The 14,173-nt window shown below is 43.1% G+C and overlaps 3 protein-coding genes across 3 annotated transcripts in view; 1 reads left to right on the forward strand and 2 right to left on the reverse strand.

Moving 5' to 3' along the window:
- The window catches only part of nphp4 (nephronophthisis 4), a 425,525-nt gene that overhangs the window by 307,656 nt on the left and 103,696 nt on the right, over window positions 1-14,173 (reverse strand). The window lies entirely within an intron of this gene.
- The window catches only part of cUnh1orf174 (chromosome Un C1orf174 homolog), a 148,028-nt gene that overhangs the window by 16,568 nt on the left and 117,287 nt on the right, over window positions 1-14,173 (reverse strand). The window lies entirely within an intron of this gene.
- On the forward strand, window positions 12,661-13,731 carry LOC306942020 (beta-1,3-galactosyltransferase 2-like; the record flags this gene model as incomplete). The annotated part of the gene is made up of 1 exon (XM_079527690.1): window positions 12,661-13,731. The coding sequence occupies one exon, from the start codon at window positions 12,661-12,663 to the stop codon at window positions 13,729-13,731; it is 1,071 nt and encodes a 356-aa protein (XP_079383816.1).

A 14,173-nucleotide genomic window follows, 5' to 3' on the forward strand; every position in this document is an offset into this window, starting at 1 on the left:
CCCTATGTTCCCTCAGCCCTATGTTCCCTCATTCCAAAACAGACCCTATGTTCCCTCAGCCCTATGTTCCCTCAATACGATAAGTGCAACATGTGTAATAAATGTAATAGTGAAATAGTGTAATAAGTATAATAGTGTAATAGTGTAATACAGACAGCATTTTTTCCCAATGAAATTGGCTGAAAAGCGGGGCTGACCGGGGGGGTTTTCCAAATCACCCAAATCACTGAATGCTCCTTTAATGTCTCTGAGTAAGTAAGTAAGTAAGTGAAGTTTATTTATAGAGCACCTTTCACAGACAATTACAGTCACAAAGTGCTTTAACAACAATAAAATTAAAACAAGTCAATAAAACAAGTCAAGGACTAAATCACTAATAAAGTAAGACAAAATAGAAAAAGTAGAGTAAAAATAAAGCAATCAACATTTAACCAGGCCGGCTATGGAAAGGCCTGTTTAAAAAGGTGAGTTTTCAACAGTCCTTTGAAAATGTCCACAGAATCCACAGTTCTTAGGTGGAGTGGGAGCTCATTCCATAGCCTAGGGGCAAAACCTGCAAAGGCTCGATCGCCTTTGGTTATTCTTTTTGTCTGAGGGACAACCAGCAAAGCCTGTGATGTGGATCTGAGCATTGTATCGGGTCTGGGAAGAACCTGTTAAACAAGAGAATACCAGCACTCACGGAACTGTCCTTAGGTTTTTAATCTGAGCATTTCCCAGAGTATAATTTTTCAGTGTTCCTATATTGTTTTACCTTCCTTGTCTGGTTAAATTTGGTAATGTGTAAAAAGGCTGAGTCACACTTGTTGTTCACAGCACACACCTGACAAAAGACCATCGATATGAAATATTGAGAGACTGTACATGACCAAGGCTCTATGCCTGTTTAGTACAGTCACACCAAGGCAAGCTTATACAAATCGGTTCCCCTCCCAACCAACCAATACTGGGGTGCAGAGTATGAAAATAGAATGTTTCACAAATATTCCCCTCCAAAAATGCACAGCAAATGAGGTATTGTGTTGAGGCACAAAGAACACTTTTATTTTTTCAAGTTTTTTTTAAATTTGACCAGGGTCCACAGAGAGGTGGTCCGCGGTCCGCCTATTGAGGACCCCTGGCATAGGGCATACCCCGGAGCATTTAGGTGGACCAGGACTGTCAGCTCAGTTAGCCCTTGGAGCATATAAGGCATATAAAGTTTTCACATGGCGAGTATACGTGCATTTATACCCTCGGGCAAGAGGGCACGTACTGTGTCATGGCGCAAAAGGCCCATTCATAGTCGAAGGAAACTGTGTGCCTGTGGCACCCAGGGGTCCCTGGAAGGGCCTCTGCTGTGTTTATATGCACCCATGGGTCCCTGGAAGGGCCTCTGCTGTGTTTATATGCACCCATGGGTCCCTGGAAGGGCCTCTGCTGTGTTTATATACACCCAGGGGTCCCTGGAAGGGGCTCTGCTGTGTTTATATACACCCAGGGGTCCCTGGAAGGGGCTCTGCTGTGTTTATATACACCCAGGGGTCCCTGGAAGGGCCTCTGCTGTGTTTATATACACCCAGGGGTCCCTGGAAGGGCCTCTGCTGTGTTTATATACACCCAGGGGTCCCTGGAAGGGCCTCTGCTGTTTATATGCACCCATGGGTCCCTGGAAGGGCCTCTGCTGTTTATATACACCCATGGGTCCCTGGAAGGGCCTCTGCTGTGTTTATATACACCCAGGGGTCCCTGGAAGGGCCTCTGCTGTGTTTATATACACCCAGGGGTCCCTGGAAGGGCCTCTGCTGTGTTTATATACACCCAGGGGTCCCTGGAAGGGCCTCTGCTGTGTTTATATGCACCCATGGGTCCCTGGAAGGGCCTCTGCTGTGTTTATATGCACCCAGGGGTCCCTGGAAGGGCCTCTGCTGTTTATATACACCCATGGGTCCGTGGAAGGGCCTCTGCTGTGTTTATATACACCCAGGGGTCCCTGGAAGGGCCTCTGCTGTGTTTATATACACCCAGGGGTCCCTGGAAGGGCCTCTGCTGTGTTTATATACACCCAGGGGTCCCTGGAAGGGCCTCTGCTGTGTTTATATGCACCCATGGGTCCCTGGAAGGGCCTCTGCTGTGTTTATATACACCCAGGGGTCCCTGGAAGGGCCTCTGCTGTGTTTATATGCACCCATGGGTCCCTGGAAGGGCCTCTGCTGTGTTTATATGCACCCAGGGGTCCCTGGAAGGGCCTCTGCTGTGTTTATATGCTGGTAGAATCTAAAGCAGCAGCATCACATATTTGCAAGAAAAACTAAATAGGTCAAAATGGGCAGATTGTTTTACAGCCCAAATCGTCTTCCATTGGCCTTCATTGAGTTGAGTGAATTCATCCACTCTGCGGTGGATGAATTTGATTATTTACTTTCTAATCCGTTTTCTCCATGTCCGTGGACAAACAAAATAGTTAAGAGATTGGGGCATATATCATCCAATGGATTAAAATAACAAAAGGAAAGAGACGGGTTTGGGTTTGAAATTCTTGCTTTTTGGGGCAGAGACAGACTGACACCAGATTAAGGTTGGTGGGGGGTGCGTTAAAACCACCGGATTATAGTTGGTGAGGGGTGCGTTAAGGGTTGGGAGAGGGTTAAGGTTAGGTGTAGGTGTGCTGCCCCGTGGGAGGTGCGTTTGTTTTGCTTCTATGCAACAATTGGTATGAAAAACATAATTGAAGCTGAGAAGGGCCATGCCAGTGGCTATGGGGATTAATGTGGTTGACACGCACTGTAGGAGGAGAAGATGAGTTCAGATATGTACCAGTGCCACTGTCTGCTATTTTGTTTAAAGCTGCATTACACCTCAAGCAGGCTGTAATTATGAAACCTTTTTAATTCATTGTCTGGTTTGGGTGTTATTTTGTTCATAAAGTGCATGCTATTCTTGTGTGATCCTCAACACAGGATTTGATATATCCAGACTAACATTATTATTATTGCCGCCACCACCAATAACCATGATAGTACAGCAGCTATCTGCACCCGGGGGGCATCACTATGCCAGCTTGTGAATGTGATGGACATTTCCATGAATGTTTTATTTTTGCCACGGACATGCAAAACAAGTGATCAATGATATTACCAGAACACAAATGTATAGCCTACAGTACTAATTGACTCTTGACGTGTCATAGTGTCTACTCTATTCCACTGCGCTACATATTTTAAAATAAGTCACTTATCAAAACCTATTTTTGGGGAAAAGCCGATCTACAAGCTCACAACACATTACGGCATGTTGTGACCTTGTAGATCAGCAATTGTCCTTTCTTCTTAGCCTATAATGACATGCCCAAAATTGGGATGTCAGGGTTAAAGTAGTTAGCTATATAGTTACCCAACTTACCCAGCAAGACTGGGAAGTTACCCACTGTATACTGGCAGGTGGCCGTCCTGAGACAGGCATTACATGTGGCATAATGCATGGTCCAAGTATATTCATTACATGTGGCATAATGCATGGTCCAAGTATATTCCATGGATTTCAATAAATGGGTCTTATACAGTAAGTACAGTTGCAGTCCGAGAAAGGGACACTTAGCTGCAAAGGTGAATGGGTGCACAGTATACTTTATACAGCTGTGGGTGCTTCAGTTCAGGTGGATCACCACCCATCACCACCCATCAGGGAAACCAGGCATACTTAATGAACTGGTGGGCGTGCCCACATAAAAACAACATTTTAACAAATACTGTACACTTTTTTGAAAAAATGATACCTCCTTATATAACAATAAGACATGATGATCATGTTTTAGGGTGGAAAAAAAATCACGGCACTCCATCTTTAAGTACATGATGAGTGATTAATGAAGGCCATGCCAGGATTTAAAATAATTCAGTGTCACAATAGTAGTTTGATTAGGGTGCCCAACCTTGATCAGAGCCGAGGAGGAGGTCTGTGGATCAAGGGTTTCTATGAATGGTGCTTGTTGAGTGTTATTATGATTTAGTTATTGTAATTTGACACTTTGAAACACTTTCTCTCAACTGACAAAAAATATAACTATGTACTTGTCCAGTTCTGCTCTCTTTAACAATTATGTCATGCCATGTTATTTTCCACTGTGGTACAGTTGACTTGACTCACACATACCAGGACAAATGTGGTTCCGATATATATCGCATACAATACCACAAATCTCCTGCAACATATTAATGAGCATGTCATCCTGACACAAAAAATATATATACGGACATACGAACAACGTTCACTGGAGTTCACATTTGCATTTGCATTTGCTATAACAAAGTAGATAGACTAGACGCCATTGGTGTCATTGCTGTAACTTGGTATCTGCAATGTGATGCTGTTGCTGCAGGGTGAACTATGGGTAGCATTATAGTATAATTGATGCCTTACAGTCTTACATGTCTATGATGTCATTGAGCACCATGGAGGTACCCCAGGACAGGACCCACCCACCTCAGACATTAGCAACATTAGGAAGATCCCAAACAATTGTCTGTGTGAAAATCATCTGGGTTTAGTTTTTTAGGTTAAGACAAGAAATAGTCCTGCAGCCTGAGAAGTCCTCAAATAACGCTGAAACTCCCTCAAGTACCCCTGGGGGTCACCGGACTCCACTTTGGGAACCACTGCTTTAGACCTACACCAATCTCTGAAAAGGGCCAGGGGGACAAAATCTAAACAAACCAGTTGTACTAGTTTGACACGGAACAGAAATAAAACTCAGGTCACACAGTCACATCACTTGTCATTTACACACAGGAGTTGCAGCATCCTCAAGTACAAAGGTGAGCTAGCTGCTATTTAAATTATTCAGTACTGCTGAAAAAAAATAAAACTATGATGCTATACTTTTATACGATTTATTGTAATACCAGTTTTCTGAGATAGTATATTTAAATATGCAAATTAGGCATTATATAGAAAAAAATATGCTCAAATTTGCTCATATCTTTCCAGAATCAAAATCGGAAAATTGGATAAAGCCAGAGTCAACTGTCATATTTAATTTTGTTTACATGTTAGAGCCAAAGGTTTTAAATGAGGGAATATTCGATATCTATATACTATCACTCCATAAATAAGACAATACTGTGAGCAGCCATACAAGAAACACATTGGTCGAATTCTATTTTCTTTTACCGGCTTTTTACACACCACAAGTCAAACTTAACTAATGAGTTTGTTTCATATGACACAGAGAGTTTGAAGGGCCAAAATGGTCAGGTTATCAAGTAAGATGAGTTAGTTGTGGAAATGTATACGGAAAGTGGAGATGCAGTGATATATACAATATGTATTGAATATTCCCTTATAGGCCGTGTCGGGACCCAAGAAAAAGTGCCTGGAATATTTTGTCACAAGCCAGAAATGTGTATAACCAAAAGAAAAAACGAAAATATTGTGCTGCTGTTTTTGCTTGTGAAATGTGTCATTGAACACAAAATCTTTCTCAAATGTCATAAATACATATACCTAACGTCTGAAACAAGAATTGGTGCCTAATTAGTATACTCGTATGTGAATTTAGATCATGAAATGTAGCATATTTGTTAAAGAAAACGTAAATTTGTTAAAAAAAGGTAAATTTAGCCAAAAGCTTATGTTTCATTAATTCATTCAACCTTTATTTAAATTCTCGGAGAATCAATTGAGGGAGACAGTCATTTACAATGATGCCGAGATTACACAAACAATAATGATACAACAAATCAAGATCAAAGAAAACCATAAAACAAATTAAGAACAAACTATTTAAAACGGTTAAATGTTGACAGCAATCAGTTAAAACAGTTACATAAAGGTAATGCACGATTATTAAGTATGTTCCTAAAATGATGCTAGGTTGATCAGTTTAAGTTCTTAAACTCTTGTAAACGATTCCAAGAATTGGGTGCAGCAATACTGAAAGCAGCCTTTCCCAACTCAGAGTTGGCACAAGGAGCCAGAAGGCTCCAGCCAGATGTGTATATTCGTACGTCTCTAAATGTTTTGATGAATTGAAAATGGTGGGCCCTATTGTAAACAAGTGTAATGCTTTATGGTGTCGACCACTCACAGTTTTTGTATTGAGTTGTACTTGAAATGCACTGTAATTCTGCAAACTGTCAATGAATACTTCAATCAATCAATCAATCAAAAGCATAGCCAATCACTGGAGCGAGTTAACAGGTTGAATGTCTACAATGTACGGCCGTCTTTCAGGCTAGACTGCCTATGTTTAAAGTTACAGCCAGTGCACCAACAGCTGAGTTGCTCGACATGAAAATCCACTTTAAAACGGTGTAATCGCTTGTTGTAAAAAATAAGTACCGACAACAACAACAGACCGGACGGACGGGGCAGCTGTGCGCTGCTAGGCAGGTTTCCCATTGTAAATAATAGGGACTCAATTTCCCATAACCCTTTGCACGCTGGAGCGATGGACCCGTTTGTCTCATTTTTTTGTCTCATATCCCATTCTGTCCGGTGGACCGATATGACTTAAAAGTTAAAACTGATTAAAAACATGGATTAAACAATGAAAACATAACTCGGGCAACTCGCGGATCGCAGGGAAAGTGTTCTACAATTAATTAACTCGAGCAACTCGTGAATAGAAGTGAAAGTGTTAAAATGTGACTAGGTTTTTTGATGTACAGTAGCATGGCTGAAATATATGGTGGTAATTTTCCAATCGGGGCTTTATATATGAAAAGGTGCCAATGACTATGGCGTCTTTCAGTCAGAGAAGACCAGCCCACATCATCATACAATGTACAGTGATGAGTATTGTAGCCGTCACCAGTAATAAACCTCAGAGCTGAGTGGTAAACTGTGTCTAGAGGCTTGAGTGTGGTGGCAGCTGCGGTAAATGATGTCCCCATATAGTCCAGTACAGATCAAAATGTGGCCTCAATAATCCTTTTCCTACAGAGCATAATAGGGAAACTAGTTTTATTTCGGTATAAGCAGAACATTTTCTGACGGAGTTTAACAACCAGCTTATCTATGTGATACATAAAATGTCACAACCTACTGTGAAATGAAAGGTAGAAAAGAAAAAGCAGCACACCTTGGCCAAAAATGGCTGAAATGTTGGAAATTGGAATAATGCATGAGACTAAACATAAATAGGGGTGCACAATTATGAAATTATGACCGATATACAATCTCCGATTATTTGCAGATTATCTGCCGATACCGATTCCGCTATGGAATCAATATATTACATTATTATATTATTTGTACCACGTCGCTCGCGACATGTAAACGTTTTTATTGAGTGTGTGTAATCTGTGTATGGGGCTGTGGGGGGACGACGACTACTCTTAACCCATTTTGGGCGGGAACCCTCTTTGGTTTTTTAAACATTATGTTGTAATTTAGCTATTGAAAAATAGCAGATCTACAAGCTTGTAGGTCTGCTATTTTTGAAAAATCTTTAAAATGTGCCTAAAATCTTTCAGAAAATTGTCACGATTTAGATGTTTTTTTTTATTATTTCGACGTCAGGCCTGAATGGGTCAAACTACATTTATGCTAACAGCTAGCGGCACAGAAATAATTAAAGAGACAGAGACAGGCAGACTGGCTGTTCTGCGAGAACAAAACCATTGACAGTCACATCATTATTATTGCGTTTTCAATATCGGTGAAAATAATCTGTAATATTTTCGATCGATACCAATATGTGACCGAATACAGTGGTTTGAGACACAAGTAGGCCATGGTCATTTTTCAGTTTTTTACATATTATGAAACTACATAATGTAAGCTTTCATATGATGTATTGTTCATTGAAAAAATGAAGAAGATATGACCATCTGAAACTTGTTGAACCAGAAACCCCAAAGTAGAGAATTTCCCCTGCAAAGATTTTAGCACCTCTGAGCCCCGGGAATGGGTGTGACAGTAGATACCTGCATGTCTCCACCTTGGCTTGCATAATTAATCACTCCCCCACCCACTAACCACTCCCCCCACTAGGTTAGCTGACAAACTGCACATGTTGAGTGGACACATTTATGAAACATTTATACATTTGTTTTTCCTCATGATCGGCCGATACCGACCTTGTTCGTAAGGGGAAAATATGAATATTTCCAAAATTATTATATGTCAAAACCCACTTCAAAACTGTTCCTGTACGTGGGGGGGGGGGGAATGTTTATTTTTTAATTTGTCATTTGGAGTGAATATCGGCTGATCACCGATCGGTGGCCACTTATCGGAGCATCTCCACCATTGTGAACCCGGACATGTTGAGTACACCAAATAATGAGACATGGATGGCTGTACGGTCCTTTTAATTGATCAGAAATTCTATATAAAGCAAAGTTCTTTGCTTACCCAGGGAAGTGGACTAAGCTCGAGATGCTTGTTTACAGCCACACCCTGCTCATAGAACATTTCATGGTAGGGGTTCAATGCCTTGCTCAAGGGCACTTCAGCGGTGGTAATTTTAACGTGCCGGTCCGGGGATTCGAAATGGTGACCTTGCGGTATCAAGACCGCTCCGCAAACCGTTCGGCCACCGCTGCCACACATATAACCATGTCATTTCCATTGGTATGCAAATTCTGACACTGACGAAGGCCTGCGCGCCGCAACGCGTTTGTCTGGTTTTACTGCTGCTGCGGATCTTCAACGTTATTAAACAAGACTCTTACTACTACTGAGAGTGCGGATGTTATTCTCTTCCTATCAAAAAGGCATTCACACACCTTGACACCTTGACACCCGGGGCAACACAGCTTTTTTTTACTTCTACAGTGTCTTTAAAAAACTATCCAGTAACAATTGCTTGGGGGTGAACCAAGGTTTGGTGGCATGGATCTCAGACTATCTCTCGGGCAGAACAGGTTGTCTGTTCGGAGGTGCTGGTGACCATCACAGGCCCTCCCCAGGGCACAGTGATGTCACCTTTCCTGTATAGCCGGGGATCAGCCACAGATGCAAAAGCTCAACGGTTATTGGATTAACCTGTGATGCCATGACATACATTTTATTTGTGTTTTTTCTATTCATCTGGTCATTAAGGTCCACAGAATGAGAGGACTGCTCTGCCGGAAACATCGCAAAAAAAAAGTTATGGCCATTTTTGTATACCCCACCATAGACAACCAATATAAGGCAAAATGTCATCATACTTTAAGTATCATGTGACATGTCAAACTAGGGGGTTGCCATGATTCTGAATCCATTCCAAGCATTAGTTTTGCACGAACAACACTCCTTGGCCTAAAAATGGTGATAGCCGTCATCACAAATGTGATGAGGTCAGCACAAATGTGATGAGGTCAACACATTTGGTGGATATGGCCGAATTTAGTGTGTTTTTCGTGCAAAACTAATGCTTGGAATGGATTCAGAATCATGAAAACCCCCTATGTCACAATGTCCTTAAAGTATGAGGAAATGTTGCCTTACAGTATATTGGTTGGTCTATGGTGAGGTATACAAAAATGAAAAACTTTTTTTCGAGATATTTCCGGCAGAGCAGACCTCTCATTCTGTGGACCAAATTAATAGAAAGAATACAAATAAAAAGTATGTCATGACAATCACAGGTCCTCTCAAATTTTGGTTGGCTGGCTCCCCGGCTCGTATTAACATCTGACTTCCGATTCAACTACAAGACAATTATTCAGATGACACTGCAGTGGTCAACTGCATCTCAGGTGACCACACTGGTAAGCACGCATGCTTAATCCATTTTGGGCGGGAACCCCTTTTGGTGTTTTAAACGTTACGTTATACTTTAGCTATTGAAAAATAGCAGATTTACAAGCTCATAGCGCGCCACCAAGTGGCGCGCTACGAGCTTGTAGATCTGCTATTTTTGAAAAGTTGTGAAAATGTGGTGCAAATCTTTCATTTTTAACTAAAATATTTGCTTCTGGGGGGGTCCCTGGAACAACATATTTTAAGATGGGGGTCCGTGGCCCAATAGAGATAATTCTGGCGGTCCTTGACATGAAAAAGGTTGAGCACAAGTGACATAGAAACATGGGTTTTTCAGAAAACTATTAGGATTTAGAAGCCTTTTTTTTTAATCGACATCAGTCCAAAATGGGTTAAATCAAACAGCTATAGGGTGATAACTACAGGTGCCTCTTCAATTTGCCTTGTGATGGCATTTTCAGAGAACATTGTTATGATTATTGTCCATGTACATCTAAGTAAGTCTGTGAACTTGAGATACAGTGTACTTGATATGTGATCGTGCTGCCTGCATTGTACTTGACAGCCTTGTCATTATCATGTATCACGTTTCTATGTCTTCATATCCTGTTGTCATTATGATCCAGCACTAGGGTTGTCCCGATCCCATCACGTGATCGGAGGTAAAAGGTTTGGCCATAGCTTATGCCAGGGGTGGGCAACTGGCGACCCGGGGGCCACATGCGGCCCCCACCTTCACTGAATGTGGCCCTCAGGTTAATGTCAGAATACTGATAGTGTTGGTTTCAGCTGGTACAATTCCTTCATTCATGCAAACATGGCCCACTGTAATTACTTCCATCTAAATTAGTAGCTCATTGCTCAACACAAGTATAATTACAGGCATTTGAAATTACATAAAAATGTTAATTTTCAGGATTCCAATTAAAAAATAGCAACAAATAATTCAAGATTTCAATTCAAATATAGCAAAAATAGCCGATCTACGAGCTCAAAACGCGTTGCGCTGCGACGCGTTTTGAGCTTGTAGATCGTCTATTTTTGCTATGACAGTAATATATGGCCCTAGGGAGTGATTGTGGAAATATAGTGGCCCTCTCCATCGTCAAAGTTGCCCACCCCTGGCTTATGCAATTTATATTTCCATGTGGGGGGGTGCATCAGCTAGGTCGGGAGGTAACAGGGGGTGCATCAGCTAGGTCGGGAGGTAACAGGGGGTGCATCAGCTAGGTCGGGAGGCAACAGGGGGTGCATCAGCTAGGTCGGGAGGTAACAGGGGGTGATCAGCTAGGTCGGGAGGTAACAGGGGGTGCATCAGCTAGGTCGGGAGGTAACAGGGGGTGCATCAGCTAGGTCGGGAGATAACAGGGGGTGCATCAGCTAGGTCGGGAGGTAACAGGGGGTGCATCAGCTAGGTCAGGAGGTAACAGGGGGTGCATCAGCTAGGTCGGGAGGTAACAGGGGGTGCATCAGCTAGGTCGGGAGGTAACAGGGGGTGCATCAGCTAGGTCGGGAGGTAACAGGGGGTGATCAGCTAGGTCGGGAGGTAACAGGGGGTGCATCAGCTAGGTCGGGAGGTAACAGGGGGTGCATGGCCAAAAAGGTTTGGGAACCGCAGTCATAGAGTATAGACAGAGTTACATTGAGGGGGCAGAAAACAGCCCGGTCACGTGATTCATGTACTCGCGCAAGCCCATATAGACTCCAATGCATTCCGTAAACTTCCGGTGTCCCTATTCAATATCGCAATGAAGAGAAGTCTATGTATAAAAGAATGGAATGGCCCCATGAAGTGAACAGAGTTGTCGTAACTCTGTCTTACTCTATGGCTCTGATTGGAGGGGGTGGCTATAATGCATTTTTCTCAGTCTTTTTGCATTATTCCAATTTAGGTGGGCGTGGTACCATTTTGGGCCAAGCTGTTTTTCTTTTGTACCTCTCAATACACAGTAGGTTGTGACATTTTTGAGGTATGAAACATAAGCTTTTGGCTAATTTACTATGTGTATGTTTCATTGTGCTGCGTACCAATCATTAATTATTTCTTTAAAAACTTTGCTACATTTCATGATCTAAATTCACATACGAGTAAACTAAGGCACCAATACTTGTTTCAGATGTTAGGTAGATGTATTTATGACATTTGGGAAAGATTTTGTGTTGCCAAAATCAACAACACATTTTACAACTTACAAGCAAAAACAGCCGAAAGGAAAAGGAACAAAAAGCATGTGTATAATATGTGTGTCTGTTTTTACAAATATTTGTAAAAACAGCATATTCCTGATGCTACCTATACAGGTGTCCCAATTTTAACCGTCTGCAATCAAGCATGCTCTATATGTATGAACGCCTGTGTGTGTGTGTGTGTGTGTGTGTGTGTGTGTGTGTGTGTGTGTGTGTGTGTGTGTGTGTGTGTGTGTGTGTGTGTGTGTGTGTGTGTGTGTGTGTGTGTGTGTGTGTGTGTGCGCGCGTGTGCGTGCGTGCGCGTGCGTGCGACGTGCATGCATGTGTATGTATATATGTATGGAATACATGTATGTATGCACTATGCAGGTAGACAGATGTACATCTGTCTACATCAAGTACACATGTGTACCTAAGGGACTGAGAAATGGACTCCTGGGGTAGGGCCCGACAAGCCTATGGCTTCTCCGTAACCCTTTTTCTGATATTTGGCCAGGAAACAAGAGAAAGAATGTACTGTATGTCTAACATTCCGAAAATAAAACTGAACCGAACTGAAGATTTTATTTGTGTATTAGACTTATCTTAAACCCATTGTCTTATTAAACCCAAGTGTTGTCAACTACCTCGTCAGACAGTGTATATAAAGACCTGCTGATTTTGATCATGTTTTCTCTGTATACCATCCAAGGCTTATTCAGATCCACACTTTGGCTTCGGCTGCTTGACACGAAGCCACATCGCCTTGAAGTTCTCTCACCAATCAGACTGCGGTCCAAGTGGCAGCCACCACCAGATGCCATGAAGTGGAAGGGGAAGCACATCGCTGCAGTTCTGGGTCTCCTCTCGTTCCTAGGGGTCCTGGTCAATGTGGGCTGGCAGACAGTTAACTCTCTGCCAGGTAAAGCCACAAACGTGACCACACAAGTGACCAAAAACGTGACCACACAAGTGACCACAAACGTGACCACACAAGTGACCACCCATGAGGGGTCTCCAATCGGCCACCCATTGGACACACCAACTCCTGGGCCGTTCCCTGACTACATCATTAGGGAGCCAAACAAATGCCCAGAGGGAAAGCCGCCACCATTCCTAGTGTTGCTGATACTCAGCATGGCCGGTGAAGTAGAGGCACGGAATGCCATACGGCAGACATGGGGGAATGAGAGCCTCGCTCCAGGCCTAGGAATCATCCGGCTGTTCCTGATGGGGGTGACGGAAGGCAAGCTGGGGCGCCTACAGCAGAAGGCCCTGGAGTCCGAGAGCCTGAGGCACCACGATATCATTCAGCAGAATTTCCTGGATACCTACTACAACCTGACTTTAAAGACACTGATGGGGATGAACTGGGTGGCCATGCACTGTCCCCGGGCCAGCTATGTTATGAAAACTGACAGTGACATCCTTGTGAACACTGTTTACCTTATCTACAAGCTGCTGAGACCGGAACTGAAACCCAAGACAAACTACTTTACCGGCTGTATCCATAGGGACGCCCTGGCAATCCGAGACAATAGATCAAAGTTGTACATGCCCCTAGAAGAGTACCCAAGCGATACGTACCCAGACTACTGCTCAGGGTCGGGCTATGTGTTCTCCGGAGATGTTGCGACGGAAGTGTACATAGCTTCTCTGAGCATTCGCATCCTGCGTTTTGAGGATGTGTACGTGGGAGTCTGCCTGGACAGGCTAGGGATCAAGCCCACACCACAGCCCGGTGGGGAGTCCTGTGGTTCGCTGTTCAATCCCTTCGGATTGTCGTACTCCAGCTTCCATTACAGCAACATGGTGACAGTCCACAGTTTTCATCCCGGTCAGCTGCTGGAGTACTGGCGCAAAATGCAGAGAGATGGAGCGCTCTCGGAATGAGTTATCTATAGGGTTGGACAATAACCGCCAAACGGAAAATGTTTTTCAGACCATGAATATTTTTCGGATTTTCAGCAGCGTTTTCCGCAGTTGTTTTTTCCATACATTAATGACATGGCGCTTATAGCGCTACGATGTGTTTGGAGTGGTACTGGTAAAATGGTGTTTCCCTTAAGATCTAACCACCTTATGATTGCTCAAACGATAATCGGTCATCGATTCCCGTGCATCCTCGTTGTTGATGCACGATGCACCCGGCAGCACTATAGTGTGTTGCAGAGCACCAACTTTATTTAGCTTCATTTAGCCAAGCTGAGCGAGCCTCCATTCCACTACCAACGCCTCCATGATTATCGCTCGACTGAAACGGCAGAGATTTGTCCATCGTGAATTGCATTGTTGAACTCCTGTGTGGTAGCGGCCGGTCCAATTGAGCGATAAT

Source organism: Electrona antarctica, assembly GCF_951216825.1.
Source record: "Electrona antarctica genome assembly, chromosome: 2".
NCBI lineage: Eukaryota > Metazoa > Chordata > Actinopteri > Myctophiformes > Myctophidae > Electrona > Electrona antarctica.